The 14,365-nt window shown below is 52.3% G+C and overlaps 2 protein-coding genes across 4 annotated transcripts in view; one reads left to right on the forward strand and one right to left on the reverse strand.

The window, feature by feature from the left end:
- LOC113457658 (zinc finger protein 420-like) overlaps positions 1 to 14,365 on the reverse strand; it is a 1,205,902-nt gene that overhangs the window by 308,191 nt on the left and 883,346 nt on the right. The window lies entirely within an intron of this gene.
- Mag (myelin associated glycoprotein) overlaps positions 1,020 to 14,365 on the forward strand; it is a 15,657-nt gene continuing 2,311 nt past the window's right edge. For 2 of the 3 annotated variants that reach the window (XM_005361211.2, XM_005361212.2), the window contains exons 1-8: positions 1,020 to 1,094; positions 2,974 to 3,037; positions 3,954 to 4,026; positions 4,150 to 4,518; positions 6,383 to 6,679; positions 7,034 to 7,291; positions 8,540 to 8,800; positions 13,769 to 14,056. In XM_005361211.2, coding sequence (XP_005361268.1) covers positions 3,981 to 4,026; positions 4,150 to 4,518; positions 6,383 to 6,679; positions 7,034 to 7,291; positions 8,540 to 8,800; positions 13,769 to 14,056 — 1,519 coding nt within the window. In that variant the 5' untranslated portion in view covers positions 1,020 to 1,094; positions 2,974 to 3,037; positions 3,954 to 3,980. Of the gene's footprint in view, positions 1,095 to 1,169; positions 1,189 to 2,973; positions 3,038 to 3,953; positions 4,027 to 4,149; positions 4,519 to 6,382; positions 6,680 to 7,033; positions 7,292 to 8,539; positions 8,801 to 13,768; positions 14,057 to 14,365 lie in introns of those variants that run through there. The other variant, XM_026786272.1, reaches the window with a different exon arrangement.

Here is a 14,365-nt window from a genome sequence, read left to right on the forward strand (position 1 = left end):
TACACTAAATAAATACATAAATACATAAAGTAGGAGCTGGGCTGGAGAGGTGGCTCAGCAGGTAAGAGCACTTGCTGCTCTTCCAGAGGACCTGGGTTCAGGTTCCAGCACCCACATGGTAGTTCACAACCATCTGGAACTCCAGATCCAGGGGACCTGGTGCCTTGTGGGACTTCCGTGAGCACCACACAGCCAAGTGATGTACAGACAAACAAAACACACAACAAATCAAAAATAAGCAAATCAATAAATGTGACTTTAAAGAGGGGGAGCCACTGCCTCTAGCGTTAAGTCTGGGGGAGCAGGGCTGGGGTCAGGAAGGATGAGGCGGGGACAGCTCTCCAGCAAGGAGGGTCAAGAATAACCTGAGTCCCAAATGCCACAGGGCCTTAGCAGAACATATGCAAGCACCTTTTGAGCCAGTGGAGACTCAGAACGACACAGACAGCCCTTGTCCTCACCAGGGAAAGGTGGCGATCTCACCAGAGGAAGGTGGTGATCTCACCAGGGGACAGAGGCTAAGGTCATTGAAGAAAGACAAGAAGTAGAAAGGAGAAAACAGACCAGGAAGGGAAGCACCCCATGGAGGGGACTCAACATGGTGGAGGTGACTCTGGAGCCAAACGGGGAGAGGGCATCCTGCCTCCTCCTCCTAGAGACCAGTTTCTCTCTACTGGACTCTTGGGACCAACATTACACTTAATGTTGCTACCAATTCCTCGAAGACAACAGGTTCCACCTTTCCAGGAACTTTCAGAAACATGAGGCCACTCCTACGTCCCCAAGCTCAAAATTAGGGTATATGCTCATGGAGGAAGGGGGAGGAGCAAGACAGGCAGACCCCCATTTTCTCTAGGAAGAAGCTAGTAGGACCCAGGCGTCGGGCTGCCTGGTCCCAGCTTTGTGGTGACAAGGGCCCCTTTGTACCCCCCTCCCCCGAGGGCAGGGAGGAGCTGGGCCCTGGAGGCAGGCGGCCCCTGGCACCCGGGGGGGAGAGGAGGGGCTGGCAAGTGGGGGCCTAGACCCTGGGAAGCCGAGGGACTGTGTGTGAGCTGGGTCAGCGGAGCAGAGGGCGCAGAAGCCAGACCATCCAAGTGAGTACTGAGGTAGAGATGGCTAAAGTGAAGGAGGGGCAAACTGCCCCCAGGGGGTCGGGAGCACTGGCAGCCAGGGCATGAGAAAGGCCAGGTATGCCAAGAAGCTGAGGAGTGTCACCGTGAACTGGAGGGTCACTCATTTGGAATGGGGCAGGGTGCCGCTTTGGAACGGACTGGGATCTCAATGGAGACAGGGTGGAGACAGCAACGGGGCATTGGGAAGAAGAGACAAGGGGACCTCAATCATGGGCACACCTCATGATGGAGGTGGCTTCCGCAGTGCCAGCTCCTCTGGGGTTCCCAAAATTGGGAGTGACGGGAGAGTGGTCTGGGCTGGGGGAGAAGGGAAGGTCGCAGAGCCATCAGACACTTGAAGCCACGGTAGGGGTGAGAGGGTGAGTGTGCGTGTCCCCCTCCCCCGTGGAGCCCTCTATATTAGTGCTCCTTGACTCTTTTATTATACTTCTCTAAAGAGATTTGCAGGTGTGGTTTGTTTGTTTGTTTGTTTTTTCCCTATCTCCACCCCTTCCTTGGGTTTGTTTCTGCTTGTTGAAATGGGGCCATGCGTAGCCCAGGCTAACTAACCTCCAACTTGCTAAAGGGGCCCAGGCTGGTTTTGAACTTCTGATCCTCCTGCCTCCTTTCCCGTGTTCTGAGTTGACAGGTGTGCTGTCACTTTGCCTGGCTTCTCTGCAGGAAATTTAACACTACAGATGTGGGATCTGTTTGTTTTACAAATACTAGCTTCTTTAGAAAACTTCAAATCATCGTCCTAGCTGAGACACCCCAAGACCACAGTTTGCCCCAGTAGAGAATGAACTGTGTGCACGCCCATGACACCCATCTGCTTACAATCATTGGTTGGTTCTCACCTCTGGGTACCTCCAGGTCCTTCCAGCCACAGCTGTGCTGTGCCCATAGGTGGAGAGCTCTGTAGTCACACCTCATTGTGTGTGCAGGTCCTTGTGACTTGTGAGCGTGACAGTTAGAGCCATGACTGCCCAGGCGTGCAAGTCGAAGACCGAGGGCAGTCAAGTGGTCTCTGCATTGCCGGTGCACAGACGCTTCTCTGTAGAAACAGGGTCGCCAGGTGGGGTTGTAATCCGCGCGAATCGCCATTGTGTGAGTCTGTTCTTGCTGGCTGCCACATTTCCTACTAGCGTTCGCATGTTTCTGGCCAAACGTCTGTATCAGTGGGAAGAGGGCAGTCAAGGCCGGGTGCGGGGAGTCGGGGGGGAGGGAGGGGGGAAGCAGCCACTTCAACATCCTGGCTCCAATCCCAAACGACCCACAGAGCAGCGCGGGGAACCAAGGGGCCATCACCTCTGGCCCTTTCTGGCCCCTCGTAGAGCTCAAACAGGAACGACCAAGTTCTCACTCATGCCCCACCTACCCTCAGGAGGTCCCTAGGATGGGGCACTCACACCCCCAAAGGAACAGGGCCCTTTTGTATTGGCCACTGGCCTCTGGTGAGGGTGGGGACACCCGGGGCCTGCTGCGGGTGGGAGAGGGCGGCAGGAATTCACACGGCATGCTGGGAATGCTGATGTTGTGAAACCGAGTCATTGATGGTACCGGGTCCCTGCCTGCCACCCCCAGGCCTCATCTGCTCCTTCACCCCACTCACCACACGCTGCTCTCCCAAGCCCAGAGCTACCACTCCCTTCCTCCCCCCCCCAGTTCTCCCACACCCCAGCTTTGGTGGGGGTGTTGTTATGGCGCAGTATCTTTGAGGCTGTGTGGGAGCATCCAGGGTATCCAGGGGTACCAGAGACCACAAGGTTCTTCTTACAACAAGGACACAACCCATAGTACACACGGAAGAGCAGGGGGGATGGGCGCTAGGGCTCTCGCCCCCTAACTTGTGTCTGATTAGTGTTCTAGGCTGACTGGCTATTTCAAGTGGAATCAGGAGATATTCTCAACTCAGGGAGACTGAGGTAAGGGCTAAAATACCAATGTTTTCTAAAGCCTGACAACCCGCTTCTTACCGCAGAAGGAGTATTGGCTCTGTCTTTGCCTAGAACTCTCTGAGAGGTGGAGAAGCAGGATGATGGTGCTTAGATCATTGTTAACCTACCACTACCACCCAGAGATGGCACAGCTTGGCCACTAAGTCTGCAGACCAACTGTGGTGTGATGTTGGGCAAGTTTTGTACCCCTCTGGACTTTGGAGGTGACCAGTAATTGTACCTATCTCAAAGAGACCAGAGTTGAGCTATGAGAACGGCAGACATGAGACAAACGGAGCCCTAAATGATCCAGCTGCCCACTGAAGAGCAGTTGTTCCTATTATTCTAGAGACATCTGGGAGAGATGGAGGCAGGAATGAGGTGTCTGGGCCCCTGCTTGAGCTGGGTAACTTCAGGCAGCTTGCTTAACTTTCAAGTCTGGGAGCTGAGCTTAGCTTGTGGCACCCCACTTTGACTAGCAGAATGTGGGGGATCATTGTAGAACGAGGCAGTGAGGTCTGGTATTTATAAATGTCAATAGCAGATAGCCTTGGCCCAGGCCCTCCATTTTGTGCCCTTGTCTTTTTTTTTTTTTTTTCCAGGATATGTTTTCTTTGTAGCTTTGTAGATTGGGCTGGCCTTGAACTCACGGAGATAGTGAGTTCTGTGATTAAAGGCCTGTGCCACTACTGCCTGGCTTCTGTGGCTCTTTTAAAACTCACTCTTAGCTGAGTGGTGGTGGCAGAGGTAGCCCACACCTTTAATCCCAGCATTTGGGAGGCAAAGGCAGATGACTCTCTGTGAGTTAGAGGGCAGCCTGGTCTACAGAGTAAGTTCCAGGAGAAACTGTCTCGGAAAAACAAACAAACAACAACGCCAAAAACTCACTCTTGTTCTTCTTCAGCCCTAGCTTGCTCACTTGCTGGACACCATGATATTCCTCACCACGCTGCCGCTGTTTTGGATAATGATCTCAGGTAATGGCTGGGGAGACATGTCCCAGCCCCCACATCCTAGCCCAATGGCCCATGTTGGGCACTGTTGGAGATAATGGGTTGGCTCTCTCCCTCAGCTTCTGTGCTCCCCCCCCCCACCTATAGCTTCTCGAGGAGGCCACTGGGGTGCCTGGATGCCCTCGTCCATCTCAGCCTTCGAGGGCACATGTGTCTCCATCCCGTGCCGCTTTGACTTCCCCGATGAGCTCCGACCGGCTGTGGTACACGGCGTCTGGTACTTCAATAGTCCCTACCCTAAGAACTACCCACCCGTGGTCTTCAAGTCCCGCACACAAGTGGTCCACGAGAGCTTCCAGGGCCGCAGCCGTCTGTTGGGAGACCTGGGTCTCCGTAACTGCACCTTGCTTCTCAGCACACTCAGCCCCGAGCTGGGGGGCAAGTACTATTTCCGTGGGGACCTGGGCGGCTACAACCAGTACACCTTCTCAGAGCACAGCGTTCTGGACATCATCAGTGAGTTAGTCCCCCAGCGCTGGGTGGGCTCTGAGGGGCTACAGCAAGGCTGGGTGGGAAAGGGAGGAACAGGTGGGCGTCCTCAGCCCCCGTGCCGTCAGTTTTGAATGCAGGACCCAAAAGAGATTGATTTAAGTGGGTGCAAACCCCAGTGCCCACGTGGGTCACATGGATGACAGCCATAAACAAATCGGGCCTTGAATAGTCTGGCTGCCCTCTGAGATTGCTCTTATTCTTCTAGAGACATCTAGAGCTAAAGACAGAGGGGACTTGGGGTCAGGGGTGAGGCCTGTAGATGCCTCTTTGGTTGGATGACTTTGGGTACCTTGATTAAGTTTTCTGGGCCTTGGTTTCCTCGTGTGAAGTGGAACCAAGAACAGCAGGCACAGCGGGGGGTGCATGGTTTGAAGGCTGGGAGCTGTTTGCAGTACCAGATCTAATCTCTGGCTGGTAGATGCAGGACCGTCGCTGTCAGGCACACTGTTTGCCATAGAAACCAACACCAGAGGTTTCGGGTTAATGGCTGAATTCTTGTACTGGTTTTGCATGGTTCTATTCCTAATACGACAGAGAGAGGCAGGTGAGATCACAAAATAATTCAGCGGATAGTGGTGCCTGCCCCGAAGTCTGACAACACAGATCAAGGATGTAGCTCTGTGGTACAGTGTTGACTACATGCATGAGGTCAAGCCTCAAAACTGTGGAGGAGAAAAAGAGAAAAAGAAAAGGGAAAACCATCTGCTGGCAGGTGTGGCCAGGTTTGGTGATTAAAATAGAGGCCCCTGCCTGGCTTCAGGGTCTCCCACTGCCCAATCCATGAGAGGCCTCCCTAATTAGAGTTCTTAGGTTAAATTTTCCAGCAGCATTTGGTCTTTGTGGGTAGCCCTAACACAGAAAGGAACCACGCCACACACACAGCACACCAGTGTATCCGTTTATCACACACCCAAATCATGCACAGAGGCCCACAAAACAGGCCAGCTCCCCGCTCCTGTGATATACCTGTCTTAATGTGCTTTCTACTGCTGTGATAAACACAGGGACCAAAAGCACCATGGGAGGGCGGAGGGTATTACAGTTGATGTCAGGTCAAAGTCCACCACTGCAGGAAGCCAGAGCAGGGACTCCAGGCCTCCTGGAGGCAGGACCTGAAGCCAAGACCACAGAGGATTGCTGCGAGGATTGCTGCTTACTGGCTTGCTCCTCAGTCTCACACTGGGCAGCTTTTCTCATACCTTCCAGGCCTGCTTGCCCAAAGACGCCACAGCCCACAGTGGCGAAATCCTCCCGCACCAATCGTCGATCAGGGAAAGCTTCACAGCCTTACCTGCAGGCCCATCATCCATCCGACAGAGCCATTTTCTCATCTGAGGTTCCTCTTCCCAGATGACTCAAGTTGACACAAAACCAGCCAGGACAATATCATATCCTCACACATTCGCACGGCACCCTGCCAACGGCTCCCCCTCCCCCACCCAACAGCTCAGGTAGGGGATGCATACAGAGAGGAATCCAGAGAGGAATCTAATAAAATAGAACCCACAGATGCCACCAAAGCAGGGGACAAAGTCTGAAGCCCAATTTAATGCTGCCAGAGCTGTGGCCTCAGCGTCTTCATAGGCAAAGTGAACATAGCAATAGCGCCCTTTTAGTACTGTTGTAGCTTTATTCTAGGGTCCTGATATGCTCTGTGAAGTGCTTAGGGCCGGCGTGGTGTCGGCAGGAAGGTGACCAACACCAGGGGAAGAGAGACCTGTGGGGGCACTGGGGGGATCAAGTCCTAGGAGTGGAGCCGGATAAGGCGGGTATGATTTCAGCCTGAGATTGCTTCCAGAACCCTCCTTTTTCTCTACCTCATACACAGACACCCCCAATATCGTGGTGCCCCCGGAGGTGGTGGCCGGAAGTGAAGTGGAAGTCAGTTGCATGGTGCCAGACAACTGTCCGGAGCTGCGCCCGGAGCTGAGCTGGCTGGGCCATGAGGGGCTGGGGGAGCCCACTGTGCTGGGTCGGCTGCGTGAGGATGAAGGCACCTGGGTGCAGGTGTCGCTGCTACACTTCGTGCCCACTAGAGAGGCTAACGGCCACCGGTTGGGCTGCCAGGCCGCCTTCCCCAATACCACCTTGCAGTTCGAGGGCTACGCCAGCCTGGATGTCAAGTGTGAGCCTGGGTGCGGGTGGGGGCAGGGGCGGGGCCTGGAAGAGACAGGACGGGGAGTGGCCGGGTAGGGAGAATGTGAGAGGGGCTTGTGTGGGTGTGGACTAGGGCGGGGCCTTGTTAGTGGGCGGTGTATTGGGGTGGGACCTGTCTGGTGGGTGAGACCTGGAGGGTAGGGTTTGGGGCGGGACCCAGGCTGTTTGAGCAGGCTAGGAGGGATGAGGGTCTGGGGTGAAGTTAGGTCTGGTTGGTGGGTCCCAAGGTGCAGGACCCGATGAAGGGGCCTGTAAAGTGGGACCTGGGCTGGTGGAGGGGTCCGGATCTGACCCTGACCTTTTGCCTTATCCCGGGCCTCAGACCCCCCCGTGATTGTGGAGATGAATTCGTCTGTGGAGGCCATTGAGGGCTCCCATGTCAGCCTGCTCTGTGGGGCTGACAGCAACCCGTTGCCTCTGTTGACTTGGATGCGGGATGGGATGGTGTTGAGGGAGGCAGTGGCCGAGAGCCTGTACCTGGATCTGGAGGAGGTGACACCAGGGGAGGACGGCATCTACGCCTGCCTGGCAGAGAATGCCTATGGCCAGGACAACCGCACGGTGGAGCTGAGCGTCATGTGTGAGTCCCCCTACCCGGGGTGCCCATACACCCTTTCAGGGAACAGACATCGGGAAAGCGCCACTCACAGAGGGACCAGCTTTAAACACCAGGGGCTTATTTGCATTTTAAAATAAGGACAGTTGCAGCTAAAGTTTTTTAACATGTATTTAATTTTTATTTGTGTGTGCATGGGGGTGGGTAGCTCGTACATGCCGGGATGTCTGTCGTGTGGAGGTTCAGTCCTGGTCTTCTATCATATGGGTCCCAGGGATTCAGCTCAGGTCATCCAGCAGGCTTGACTGCAAGCTTCCTTACTGGCTGAGCCATCTGGCTGGCCCCGGTTGTAGTTTAATGGGAAGACTGAGGGGACCCCAGGTGTCAATCAGCCCATGGCATGGACCTGGTTGTGATAAGAGATGAACACCGTTAGAGCGGGCCACTCAATTGGGAAGCAAGCACAGGTCATTTGCTCATGTCTTCGTTCATTCATTCACAAATATGTATTGGGGCACAGTGCCCAGGGCTGGGGATAATAAAGACAGTGCCAGCCAATGTTCACTCAGCACTTCCTGGCTGCTTCATACACATGCTGTTTGCCCTGGCATCCCCTACGCCTTCTGCTCAGCTCCCTCAAGCCTTCCTTCCCCATCCTCCTTAGAAACATGGCCCTCTGATTCCTTCTCCATAAGCATTTGTTTTTTAAGCCCAAGTCCTCTGGCTGAAAATGTGCCTGATTTCCTTACACAGCACCTTCCCACAAGGGCCTTGCTCGGCAGTGCCTGGCACTCGTAAGGGTCTCATCCCATGCTAGATGTTCACCCCTGTTCTATGAAGCTGGAATTCCTTAGCTCATCTTCAAGATGGGAAAAGTGAGTCCCAGAGTTAAGATACAAGTCTGCATTGCTGGGAAGGAGTAGGTAGTGCTAGCATCCAATGACAAACTCCCAGGTCACAAATGTAATTCCAACATTCAGGAGGCGGAGACAGGAAAATTGCCCTAAGTTCAAGGCCAACCTGGACTATATAGTGCGGTAAAAGGCCAGCAAGGGCAAGAGCCTGTCTCAAAAGCAAATGAATAAATAAACAGCATTTTTTAAAAAAATTAAAAAGGGACAGGTTCTCTGCATACAGAACAGCAAATCATGTAAATAGGACAGCCAGGACTGGATGCTGTAGATCTGAGGTGTCACGGGTCACATTTAGTGGTGGGAACTGGCCAGCAAATAGAAGAGTTCCCATGGGTTCTGGTATTTTGTCTCCCCCCAGATGCACCTTGGAAACCCACAGTGAATGGGACGGTGGTGGCCGTAGAAGGGGAGACGGTCTCCATCCTGTGCTCCACACAGAGCAACCCGGACCCCATTCTCACCATCTTCAAAGAGAAGCAGATCCTGGCCACAATCATCTATGAAAGTCAGCTGCAGCTGGAACTCCCTGCAGTGACGCCTGAGGACGACGGCGAGTACTGGTGTGTGGCTGAGAACCAGTACGGCCAGACAGCCACTGCCTTCAACCTGTCTGTGGAGTGTGAGTGCCCCTCCCCCACGGCTTCCACCACGGGGCTCAGTGGGGATGCATCCCACCAGGGCCTGCTTTGCCTGACCCTGTTCCCTGAGAAGGATGGGGAACGGCAGGGAAGCTGAATCCGTGCTAACTGCATTCTGGGAGTAGGGGGAGGAGCTTTTGACCAAGGGTGAGGTTCAGTATCTTGTGGTCACTGCCCATCTGTACAATTAAAATGGTAACTCTGGAATTTGTCCATTGGAGAGTATTGCTAGGTACCAGACATTGTTGGAGATGCTTTGTGCAGGGTCCCATTTCATCTTTGTGACATCAGTGCCCACCTTACAGAGAAGGAAACTGAGGCCCGGAGAGATTAGGACACTGCTCAAGGCCATGCAGCTAAGAAAGAGCAGATTTTGAGAATCAGACCGAGGCAGCCTTGCTCTGCTCTGCACTGCTTAGGCTCTACTGCCCTGAGCTTATGCACCAACTGAGCTGTTGCAATGTGCGCTGGAGTGGCGGGGGATGGGGACAGGGAGCCGCCAAGCTTATTAGCAGACACAGCACAGGCAGGGGAATGCTAAGGACACATGTATAAGCCAATGCCTTTTTTTCTCTTTTTTTTATTGATATTTATTGAGCTCTACATTTTTCTCTCCCCTCCCCCCTTCAATCCTCCCCCGAGGTCCCCATGCTCCCAATTTACTCAGGAGATCTTGTCTTTTTCTACTTTCTAGTTCTCATGTAGATTAGATCTATGTAAGTCTCTCTTAGTGTCCGCATTGTTGTCTAAATTCTCTGGGATTGTGGTTTGTAGGCTGGCTTTCTTTGCTTTATGTTTAAAAACCACCTATGAGTGAGTACATGTGATAATTGTCTTTCTGTGTCTGGATTACCTCACTCAAAATAATGTTTTCTAGCTCCATCCATTTTCCTGCAAAATTCAAGCTGTTGTTATTTTTTCTGCTGTGTAGTACTCCATTGTGTAAATGTACCACATTTTTCTTATCCATTCTTTGATCGAGGGGCATTTAGGTTGTTTCCAGGTTCTGGCTATGACAAACAAAGCTGCCATCAACATAGTTGAGCACATGTCCTTGTGGCGCGATTGAGCATGCTTTGAATATATACCCAAAAGTGGTATTACTGGGTCTTGAGGAAGGTTGTTTCCTAATTTTCTGAGAAATCACCACATTGACATCCAAAGGGGTTGTACCAGCTTGCATTCCCACCAGCAATGCAGAAGTTTTCCCTTTCCCCCACAACCTTATTAGCTAATGTCTTGAGAGTGAAAGTAATTATTACACAGCCAACTAGCACCTGGCCTGATTTCACTGAGGACCGCTTCCCCCACTCCGCCCAACCCTATGCCTGTCTGCACTACAGGAGGTAGCAGCCAAATCCCAGGTTTGACACCTCTTCCTCCTGCTTTCCAAGAATTTCCCAACAACAGAGGCCATGTTCTTGTTCCAGTTCCCAGGTTTCTTCCTCAGCTTTGCCTGACTTATAGAACTGACCTCTAAACTGTACCTCTTTAACAGTGCTGAGGACGGACCCCAGGGCCTTATGCTTGTGGAGCAATGCCCCCAGCCCCCCACTGGGGAATTCTAGGCAGGGGCTCTACCACTGAACCATACCCCCATGCCCAAAGCTCCTTCTGCAAAAAGAGACAACAAAAACACCTCATAGCTAAGATGACTGAGGGTGAAAGGAATGTGTCCCATGCATTCCTAGATATCACTGTCTTGTCCCATTGGCTTTTCCTCGGGACTCAAGCCTGGGACTGCAGCCAAAGCTTTGCATGCTTCCTCTGCTAGATGCTTTATCTATACAGATGTGAGCACTTGGCTGGGATGCTAAGAACTTCATACCTGCTCATTTGTTTACCTGCCTTTGGAGTCCCATAGCCTCTTGTGAGCTAACAGCACCTCTCCTTCTCCAGGGACTGGGGATGTAGCTCCGTTGGTAGCACACTTAGTGAGCATGTATGAAGCCCTGGGTTGCATCCCCAGTGCTGCATAAGCCAGGTAGGTTGGCATCCCATCCCCAATTCCAGCAGTCAGGAGGTGGAGGGAGAAGAATCAGAAGTTACCCTTGGCTACCTAGGGAGCCTGAGGCCAGCCTGGATATCTTAGTTTGTGTGTGTGTGTGTGTGTGTGTGTGTGTGTGTGTGTGTGTGTTGATACAATACTCTCCTGAAAGCAAGTTAGGGGAGACATGTTTGTTTAGCTTGTGTTTCCAAGCTACAGCCGGTCATTGCGGGGCTATCACGTTAACAGGAACTTGAAGGAGCTGGTCCCGACACATCCACAGTCAAAAGCAGAGAGCGATGACTTAACGCCAAGCTCAGTTCTCTGCTGTTCATTCAGTGTGTGTCAGGGCATGGATGACCCCTTGAACCGATGTTGTTCGCTTTCGAGTCATGTCCACAGGCCTTCACTGAGACTCCGCCCAGGTAATTCCACAGTGCTGACCACTATCACACTGGGGTACCCAGGATTCTGACTTAAAAACCCAAACCCTGACACCTAAGTTCCCCCTCCATCTTTACTTTCCCATCTTGAAGGCTCCCTGGCCACACACAACCAGTAGATGGCAGAATTGCGTTGCCAAAGCCACGCACTCCTAAGGCTCATACAATTATTCTGAAACTTTTGAGGAGCCGAAAAGATAGTGAACACACACACTGTTAGGGTGCCGGCACTCTGGCGTTCGGAGTGGGCACTTGTCAGCAGCGTGTTGGCTGTGATGTCCGAACGCCAGCATTTCAGAAACATTCCTTTAGTTCAGGTTCGGTGTCACTCATTTCCTCTGGGCTGAGCTGTTGATCAGCACTACAGCCAGCAGAGTGTGGACCGGGCTTGGTTGTAGCATTGCAGGCTTAGAGACTTGCGCAGTGAGGCTCCAGCTGGAAGGACCCGGCTCCGGTGCAGATCCACCTGCTCCTGTGACTTTCTGCCCATTGTTGTTACTGGCCCACTCCTCTAGGTTTGGGAATGGGCGGAGTCAGTGAGCTGAAGGTCTTTTGCCTGTGTGAACAGATTTGGGTCAGAAGTCACTCAGTACCAGCACTTGGTCTAGAACCAGCAGAGAGGTGTCAGATAGTTCATGACAGATGAACATAGTTTTTTCTTTTTCTAATTCTTTGGCTTTTGTTAATGATTTATTTTATTTTTATTTGATGTGCATTGGTTGCTACATGTATGTATGTATGTGTGAGGGTATTGGATCGCCTGGAACTTGAGTTACAGACAGTTATGAGCTGTTGTGTGGGCGCTGGAAATTGAACCCAGGACCTCTAGAAGAGCAGCCATTGCTCTTAACTGAGTCATCTCTCCAGGCCCTGGATGAGCATAGTTTTATAAAGCATACTTTAGGGGCCGGGGAGATGGCTTGGTGTGTTATATGCTTTTTGTACAAGCGTGAGGACCTAAGTTCAAATCACATGCATCATGAAAGAAGAGGAAGAAGAAGAAGAAGAAGAAGAAGAAGAAGAAGAAGAAGAAGAAGAAGAAGAAGAAGAAAGCCAAGGCAGGCTCCTGCAATCCTACTACTGGAAGCAGAGACAGGAGGAGTCCAGGGACTTGGTGGCCAATTGGTGACCTCTAGAATTCGTTCTTGTTCTTTTTTGTTTGTTTTGTTTTCCTCGACAGGGTTTCTCTGTAGCTTTGGAGCCTGTCCTGGAACTCACTCTGTAGACCAGGCTGGCCTCGAACTCACAGAGTTCATTTAACTGCATCATTTAACTGGTCATGGTGACACAAGCCTGGCAATCCCAGCACTTGGGAGATGGAAAACCACAGCGAGTTCCAGGCTATTCAGAGTTACATAACAAGGCTCTGTCTCAAAACAAAACAAAATGAAAACAAACAAGCAAAAAGCATTACTCAATGTTCTAGTATAACTTCTATTCTGAAAAAACGAAAGGAAAAAAAACACCCTAGACTAAATGTGGAATCAGAGCTATGGAAGCCAAGGCCCAACCATGTAACCTTGGGAGGAGAGGGTTGCTGGTGGTAATGAGAAAGGGGATGGGGATTCAAGGAGTCTCCAGGTGAGGAAGCACGTTGGGGAGCATCATCAGGGCCAGGGGAGAGGGAGGAAAGCTGCCGAAGGAGGCTGTAGCTTGGAGGGGTCAAATGGCCAGAGCCCAGAGGTCCCTTTTGGAAAACTTCACCCCCCCAACCACGATGAGAGTCCATGGCCAAAGTTAGAGATGGTGGAGGTGGGAGAACATGGCTGTTCTGTCCCCATATCAAGGCTGGAGTTGCCTTAAAGGTCAAAGGTAGAGGCAGGAGGATCTCACAGGGAATATCTCAAACACCTGGGCTAATATGGGTCCAGATTCCCAAGAAAGAGTCCTTGGATTTTATGGTGGTCCATGTAAGGTGTATATTAGGAGAACTTGTGTGCGGGGGAGGGGGCTGTGACCCCCCATCGTGTGCAGAGTGAGAAACAAGTGTCCTTCTGAGGTGCCTGCCATTTCAGACTCGACTCTCTATCTCTCTCTTAAATCTCCCCATGACTGTCATCGAGCACAGGAGGCCTGATGGTGTGTACAGTGTGGGGATGTTGGTTGTTACTTGCTTGTTTGAGACAGGGTCTCACTCTGGAGCCCTGGCTGGTCTGGAACTCTCTAAGTAGGCCAGGCTGGCCTCGAGCTCACAGAGGTCCACCTGCCTCTGCCTCACCAGTATTGGAATTAAAGGCAGGCATGCACTATCATACCCAGCTCTGGTTAGTGTATTTCAGTGCTTCGGGACAATCTAAGGACTTTGCCAGGGGCTGTGAAGTCCCATGTTGCTGCTGGATCGTGTTCAGTCTGAAGAGACAACTTGTAGTGGGCAGGGTTACAGAGGGACTGGGAGTCCATGTTTCTAGGCCAGGACTACACAGAGCTAGCCCGCCCACCTCTGGACACCCTGGACTTGCCCCTACCAAGGCGTTCTGGAGGCCTGGTCTCACCCTCAGCCTTGGTTTTTAATCTTGCAGTTGCTCCCATAATCCTTCTGGAGTCCCACTGTGCCGCGGCCAGAGACACAGTGCAGTGCCTGTGTGTGGTGAAATCGAACCCGGAACCCTCCGTGGCCTTTGAATTGCCTTCCCGGAACGTGACTGTGAATGAGACGGAGAGGGAGTTCGTGTACTCAGAACGCAGCGGTCTCCTACTCACCAGCATCCTTACGCTACGGGGGCAGGCCCAGGCCCCACCCCGGGTCATCTGCACCTCCAGGAACCTCTATGGCACCCAGAGCCTAGAACTGCCCTTCCAGGGAGCACGTGAGTGATGTGATCTGGGAGTGGGGGCCACAGGGCGGGGCCTCTTGGATCTGCCCCACTCCAATTCCTGCTGATGATCAGGCAGCTAACCATGGGCCGATCACATAGACTGATAAAACAGCAAAAGATGTTATCCAGACTTGTCACCCCAGCTGTTGGGAGGCCGAGTCAAAGGATTATGAGTTCTAAGCTTGCTTAGGCAACTTACTAAGATTGCAAGTGGCTCGGGGGTAGAGCATATGCCTAGAATCCCCCAGTGAGGGGCTGGGGGCTTGGCTCAGTGGTAGAGCCCCTGCCTAGAATCCCCCA

This window comes from Microtus ochrogaster, linkage group LG4 (genome assembly GCF_000317375.1).
Source record: "Microtus ochrogaster isolate Prairie Vole_2 linkage group LG4, MicOch1.0, whole genome shotgun sequence".
Classification (NCBI taxonomy): domain Eukaryota; kingdom Metazoa; phylum Chordata; class Mammalia; order Rodentia; family Cricetidae; genus Microtus; species Microtus ochrogaster.